The sequence below is a fragment of the Leptinotarsa decemlineata genome, unplaced genomic scaffold (assembly GCF_025532065.1).
Source record: "Leptinotarsa decemlineata unplaced genomic scaffold, Ldec_3_MD MMD2_tig00001064_RagTag_RagTag, whole genome shotgun sequence".
NCBI lineage: Eukaryota > Metazoa > Arthropoda > Insecta > Coleoptera > Chrysomelidae > Leptinotarsa > Leptinotarsa decemlineata.
Genome location: NW_027412558.1, coordinates 1,294,434 through 1,302,510, shown reverse-complemented (window position 1 = coordinate 1,302,510; position 8,077 = coordinate 1,294,434). Strand labels below are relative to the sequence as shown.

General features: G+C 33.3%; 1 protein-coding gene across 2 annotated transcripts in view; it reads left to right on the top strand.

The window, feature by feature from the left end:
• Positions 1 to 2,293: 2,293 nt before the first annotated feature.
• The window catches only part of LOC111504583 (uncharacterized), a 22,342-nt gene continuing 16,558 nt past the window's right edge, over positions 2,294 to 8,077 (top strand). For both annotated transcript variants that reach the window (XM_023159194.2, XM_023159183.2), the window contains exons 1-3: positions 2,294 to 2,480; positions 3,672 to 3,837; positions 7,772 to 7,953. In XM_023159194.2, coding sequence (XP_023014962.1) covers positions 2,407 to 2,480; positions 3,672 to 3,837; positions 7,772 to 7,953 — 422 coding nt within the window. In that variant the 5' untranslated portion in view covers positions 2,294 to 2,406. The remainder of the gene's footprint in view (positions 2,481 to 3,671; positions 3,838 to 7,771; positions 7,954 to 8,077) is intronic.

Sequence of the window (8,077 nt, the reverse complement as noted above, 5' to 3'; positions counted from 1 at the left end):
TTTAATTGCCATGTTGAGTGAGACCGCTGTTTATTGCAAAAACGACCTTGCGCGAACATAAATCCCTTGATAGCAAACATATTCTAATGCAAAACCAGTTAATTGGGTGATTAAGCTTTATTAATTGAAAATAAAATAAAAACAACAATAAAAATCAATTGGCGCTCCGGGGCGACTTCATTGATTCCAGAGGCGCATTTGCTTTTCCAGCTGCAGGAAAACCCGGAAAAACCTGCAGCACCACATCATCTGAAGATCTTGATCTAACAATGTCCTCTCTCTTATATCTTATGGATGATTTGAGTGAAATAAAAAGTTTTGACAAGAATGTTTTAAAACGACAACCTGCATTATCGAGACAAAATACATTTTATATTTGAAATATTTATGAAATAAATTAACGTTTGATTTTGAAAGATCATTGAACGATCAAAGGTTTATTCTTTCTTGATTTAGAGATTTCATTATAGCAGGCAATGTTTCAAAAATCTGACTCCTCGTTTTATGTACCTGCATTATTTTGAAGTTAAGCAAAACAAGTATGTACTTCAGAAATATAACCAATTTATTGAATATCCTCACGTTACCTACAAGTTCATCGTAATATTAAACAAATTAAAAATTCTCTCCTTTCTCCAGTCCTCTTCCGCGCGCTTCAAAAGATCAGCACCCCTTCGGGCAGCAAGGGGGGCAGCAGGGGCCGCAGGGCAGTACACATGGTACATACACACAAGGAACGCAGCAAGGCAAGCAGCATGGAGAAGGGCAGCAGGGTATGCAGCAAGCTGGTGGGCAGCACGGGGATGGGCAGCATGGCGGAGGGCAGCAAGACATGTTTGTTTTTTAGTTTTTCTGTTTAGTTCGCATCGGTTTTGCACTGGGAATTTTGTGGTGGAGTTGAGCCGAAAGTTTTTGATTTTTGTTAATTTGTTGGGAGGTTGTTAGGGCGACGGTTTAGGTAATTGTTCGGGGGTTGCTTGATGGGAAAGGCGGAAGAGCGTTGGTATGTTTTGTTGATGGTTTCCGAATATATCGAACTTGAATTCGACAGTCTGGTGACTTCGAAATATCTCAGATTTCACAGTGGTTCTCGAATGCTTCAATGACACTAAAATCATTGGATACATTTTCACTAAACATCAGTCATCAACTTGTGATGCACTCTGCAAGCAAATGCTTGAACCCTCTGAATATACATTCGAGAAAATGTGTTCGTAAAGTTGGTTCTCAAAAAAATGTAGTTTAAACATAGCGTCTTCCTTATTACGAATAATTGATACGAACCTCAGAAATTTGAAAACGTTTTTTTTGAATATTCGGATACGAAAATGAACAACAATTTAAACTCAATTAGAACTTGATTTTGAAATAAATTCAGTCAAATTCTGTTTAGAACAATACAAGAGGATAATCGCTGCAAGATGGCGCTGCATACTCAAGGAAAACTAAAAATCGTCTATGCGTCATTTTGTACTGACATTTCTATAAAAATTAACATTTGTAACATAGTGATGTGTTGTTTTTTGTGTATAAAGTTCTTCGTTGATGTCTTCTTCCCACAATAAGTGATAGAATTGGAAGATACTTGATGAAAATCCATAACGTATTTCAGGATAATTTTATTTTGAAATTTTCACTAACCAGTTCACAGAACTGCAACACCTGGGTTACTATACAATAGCTGTATTACTGAGGATACACTACAAAAACACACTTTTGTCTATTTTCCACTATATTTCTTTATTGTTGATCGGTTTCGGCCATTACACCATTTTCAAAACTGTCTGTATTAGATACGTTCACTATCAACAGCGGTAACCACACCTGTAATACGTGTTGTAGCTTTCTCATTACAAATTGATGTGAATGAAACAATGGTAAAAGCAAGACAGTAGCTAAATTTTTGCAAACTTTTTGTATATTCATTATGTATAAACTGGTTAGAGGAAAGTATAAAAACGCAGAATATAAGATTTTTTCTTCATTTCAGACTTGTCACTTGACAAAGCCCTTATTTACTCAATAGCCAGCGATCAAAATAGGTAAATAATGACGATAACCTCATTTTTGTTTTTTTTACAATATTATATTTTTGATCGCTTCAATTTCCCCAATGTCTAGTTATTGGTATCATTAAATTCATTACTAAAACATATTTTCCGAGAGTGATAGATATAATACACTAATCTCGACAAATGTAACATGGAGTAACATCGAACGCAGATGTTCTAATACACCAAAAAAAACGTACCCTCCAAGCCGACTGTTCAAAAACGTAGTTGGAAACAAATCTTGACATTCGCGCGAAACAAAATTATAAACAAATTTTTGTGTTCATCTTCACGGTCCATTTTGGTCTGTTGTTCAAATTTTAGTTCATTTTATGTTTGTGTGCGTCCAAATTCTATGTGTAAGATGGCCTGTGCGGAAGGAGCTTTATTGGGAAAGCTAAAAGCCTTAGTAAAGGAAATGGAGGGAGAGTAAGTATTTGAATTGCAACCACTGATCCTATAGCATTTCAGTTTTTGAAATTGATTCTAATTTGAATAAAGGCGGGAAAGCATTGTATCACAAACATAAAACGGAATTTGACTTTATTTCGTCTCCTTGTGCTACTCGTAATAGCATATTCAATATTTGACTTCCTATACCTAACTCAACATTAATCAAGGATTCCATTTTTTATAATGGTGGAAAATTATTCAATCACTCACCAGTAGATATAAGGTATCCAAATCTGGACAACGTACAATTCAAGAAAGCAGTTAGAAATTTGCTAGCTGATAGACCCTATTATAGCTTGCAAGAGTATTTTAATGAATCATTTTAAAACCTGTATTCCATTTTATATTTATTTCTATTGTATTTGTACCTGTTTTATTCAAACCTTTATTAATTGCCAGTTTTTATCTATACACCATTAGTTATGCTTACATTTATATCTACAAATCTTTGTCGATGGGATACAAAATCTTCTGACAATGAAGTATATTTTGATTGATTGATTGATATCAACAAAGCATATTTACTGAATTTAAATAATGTAGTTCAGTGAATATTTATATACCTTGGATGTTACAAACGTATTACTTATTACAAAAGTGGCAAATTCATTCTATTTCTGGGAAAAACCTATATAATTTCATAATACATCAAACTTTCACCTGGTATGCTTCAAAACATTACATTTATTTATCATATAACGCGGATTTAAAAATTAAGTCTGTCGCATGTCAAACCGTAGTTCAGACATAAAAGCGACGTTGCCAGAGTGTGAAAATGATCAGTTTTAGAGTTTTCACAACACTCAACATGAAGTCGTGGAAAATTGAAGATTATTCAAATGCATGGGTTTATTCTGGATATAATAGTACAAACTATCCAAAATTTTCGAAATATTCAACAATTCAACATGAAATCCACTATGAAGTCTTTGTTTAAAATTATTTATATATTCTCAACAAACTACTATAGTTTATACAGGGGATTATTTGAGTGAAGTGATTTGTTTGTGAAAATTTCGAAAATTAGTGATTTGTACACATTTCTATCGAATAATATAACTCGGAATATAAACCTTGAATAAACTGCGGAATTTTTCAATTTTAATGGCGCACAAGTCCGACCGAATTCTTTGAATTTGTTTCTACTTTTTTTTAATTTCCTTTCAGTCCCAGTTCCTGCCCGTGTCCTCCTGCCTGCGTCCCAATTCAACCGAACACAAAACCATTCGCTACCTGTTGTATGGTTTGCCCACCACCGATACTGGCGCCAACTACGCCGGAACCAGTTAAGCCTCTCCAATTACCTTGCCCAACAGATAATGGAAATCAACAGGTAAATTATTCTAACCACCCAAAATGTCAATGAGTTACAAACTACGTTGTTTGCCTGTTCTGGACGGTATTATGAATGTTCAAAGTCTTTTATTCGATATTTGATTCATACGTATCCAAAACGTCTAACTTAGTGAGAAAAAACCCACCCTGGATTGATGAAAACTTAATTGGTGAAATGAAAGAAAGACAAAAAGTATTCAAAAATTAAAAGAAACTGAATTGACAATAGCCTACAGGCAATATCTGAAAAAGCAGCGGAATTTATATTATCTGTTCCATCAGTTTTGGTCATTTATACAGAGTAAAAGAAAGTTCAAGAATTACATGACTGTTGTGTATGAATGAAAAAGAATATGAAAACACATCCAGTATTTCAAACTCCTTTGCAAAGTTTTTTAGTAGGTTATATTCCTCTCTCAACATCCACGAATACGTCAACTATAACTATTCAACATTTCAGAGAAGAAGAAATTTTGACAGGCCTGAAAAATCTGAAACCTAAGAACGCTAAAATCCCTGATTACGTTAACGATTGTGGTTATGTATTTATGGAATTACTTCAAATTTCAAATAACCGTTAACATAACAATGAAAACATACATATTTCCTTCCTTCACACTCCAAAATTAAAACTGGGGATACAAACCAAATTCAAAGTTACTGTCCATTTATATTTATAACATAATTTGCAAAAGTTTTCAAAATATCCATTCAGAACAATCTTTCCTAAAGTTAAAAATAAAGTGCACCTTGAACAACATGGCTTTATAGCATAAAGATTTGATGTCACTAACCTCACAAAAGCTCTTCAGCAACAACAACAAACTAACCAAAAAATTATTGACTTTGTATTCACTATTGAAGTAGAAGCAGACAACTCGATTAATTTCTTGGAGTTCTCTCTCTCTCTATTTTGGATGATCGTTGCTTCCTATCTTCAGGCGCATTTGACCAATGCTCCTCCTGTTACGTAACTGGCTGTTACAAAACAAAAGCTTCGTCGGGGGACAAAGACTGTCTTGCAGTTTGCAAGTCTGTGTCCGAAATGAGGTTACTGTTCTTGGAAATAAAACTATTGCCTTCTTCATAAAATAGTATTGTTGCGATCCCACTCCCACGTGGACATCCGGTCCACTCCGGCCTCCAACCGGCGTGAATGGAAGCAGGTATTATAAATATTTTACACAAACACAAACAATTTTTATTAACACTATTATTTTTACGATTGCTGGCTCGTTATAAAACGGCGGACATCACAACACAAACTGAATTCCGTCTCCAAAAATGGCGTCCGCGTACCTTCTTTGTGGACGGTCGCTATCGGCACGTCCTATACGGATATTACTATACATTACGATTCTACCCATCCATATCAACACAAGAAGCAGCTTATAATAGTATGATTCATAGATTAGTCAATCAGTCAATAGATAATTTCAATAAAGGACTTGATATCATCAAGCAAATTGCAGTAAACAACGGGTATGAAGCCGAAATAATAACCGAAATACTTTCCAAGAAAGTCTACGCAAAAGCGATTTGGGACGTTTTTCCTATTGATAAGTTAGATAATCAAAATTATAGAGCTTTAACGTATTTTGGACAATCAACAGAAAAAGTGGCTTCATTTTTGAGGAAACGAGATATTAAAATTGCATATAGAACAAGTAATACATTGGAAAAGTTAGTTGAAAATAATAACGATGAAACATCCAAATTCGAGAAATCGGGAGTATATAAATTAAAGTGTGGAACGTGCCCTAAGGTATATATTGGTCAAACTGGCAGAACATTCAGGAATCGAATCCAGGAACATCATACGAGCTATGTAAATAAGAAAACAAGTTCAACATATTCAAATCATCTTTTAGGAGAAAATCATATCTTTAACGGAGAGTTCGAAATTTTGAACATAGAAAATAAAGGTTTCAAACTGAATCATTTGGAAGCAATAGAAATTAATAAACTAGAAAATTCCAAAGTTCTAATGAATGACCAACTGGATTTGAATAGATCACCATTATTGAACTTGTTTTCTTAGACCGAGAAAGAATTATTATTGATGTAGAAGTGAGGTAATATGATTCAGGTGATCATAATTGAAGAGGTTTAGGTAATTTGTTGGAGGTAGTCTCAATTCTGGTTAACTGTAGTATACAGCGTGACTCACGGTCGATGGTAGGTTAGACGTTTCTGGAAAACGCAAAGCATGATTTTTCTGAAAATTTCACCTCTCACATTTCCTTACCTGTTCTATCGATCTAAAATATTTTCAGCATTGCGGCGTTGCCGCTTATACCAAAAAGTCCTAGCAATTATATTTTTTTAAATGGAACACCCCGTATATTAATACATTTTTTTGGAATCGCTCTGGTATTTTAACACTTTTTTGTTAATAATGTCCTATACCTATCTCTATCTGTTTTCGAGATAAAAAATAAATTGTGCTAAATATGGTCCAAAACATAGCCTTAATTGAAATTAAGTACATCAGTACTCTCAATTCATGAAAAGTTGATATTTTGATGATAGTTTGAACAAACTCGAAATTTTCAAATAACACCAAGAAATCGACTCCATATCATACAGGGGGGGCTAAAATTACTATTATTTCCATTGTGCATAAAAGTAGTCGAAAGTTCATTTTTTCAAATGATACACCCTGTATATTACTCGATAAATTGAAAGATGGTGAAAAATGCTTCAAGATGATATACATGTTCCTATACCTAAATCGTCAAGTTTTCTTAATGAAGCCGTTTTTGTGGAAAAATAGTTATTCACGTTTTACCTACAAGTGTTGAAAGTGGCATTTTATTTTGTGAGTGGAGATTATTACAAAACGAGCGTCAGCAAGTGGAGCAAACTTGCGAGCAAAATAAAATCACTTTTAACAAATATATCATACAAATTTTTTTGTATAACGTTACTGCTGATATAAAAAAAATTATAGGGTCCATGGGATTTGAACACACGATCTTTGGAAACTACATACGCCAACTCACGTTATTTTAACGAGGATTATTGGTTAGTCATGAAGGACTTTCTACAGTTAGACTGAATACTACTTCGTCATCGTCAGTAACTTCACAGGGATTTAATATTACCAATAGCACAAACTGCATGTGTGAACTTTTCAACTGTGTTAGCGAAACATGTCGTGATATATTTTTCAAAATATAGTTTGTGGAGATCAAATCATGACATGTAGTTTACGAATATATATATATATATATATATATATATATATATATATATATATATATATATATATATATATATATATATATATATAAATCGATTTAATTCGTGAGGTTGCAGTCAATAGCTGGGCTGTTACAAAGAAAACTCTTTGTTATATGTCAAGCTTTCGGTATATTTCACACCTTCGTCAGGACAACTACAATAATAAGATTATATATCTTGTAAAAAATATATAAATATGGAGAACTTACTAACGTGAGAATAAAATATAAAATGGTTCAAAAACAGATAGAAAAACATTAATAAATGACAGTTGATAAAAATTTTGGCTGACAATGCCAACTATTGACTGCAACCTCACGAATTAAATCTATTTATAGTTAATCCAGTCACTAATTATTCTGTTATATATATATATATATATATATATATATATATATATATATATATATATATATATATATATATATATATATATATATATATATATATATATATATAAACATACAAAGGTTTTACTTTTAATTTATTTCATTTCTCAACCACGACCCCTGCCGAAAATCGTTGTAACTACAGCCTTCCGCTTGGCCTCTTCAAAAATATACAGGATGTTGACTACCAGTGATGGTAATGAGTGATATATTTTCAAGTCAATTTTCAAGCGCCTGGCTTGTTTCAGGCTGTTTTTTTTTCAGATGGTGTACAAATTATAAATATATTTTTTTTAGAACGTAATGTCGGATGAGGAAGCAGAGCGGACACGATACGCCAACTTTTACAACAATTACAATATAGATTGGCATCCAGACGGAGCTTGCGCCGAAAACCAGGGTCCTTACGATCCTCGCAAGGACAAATGCAAGGGTGTCACTTCTGACGGAAAGAATCCATGCTGCGAAGATTACAGAAGGTAGGATAGCATAGTCATATATAGGGTCTTTTATTAAGCCTTTCCGATCTTTAAATGCAAATAAAACAAAGTGTGTGTGAGATATCATCGAAATTTTTCATTTGTTTTGAAGACCTATTGATGC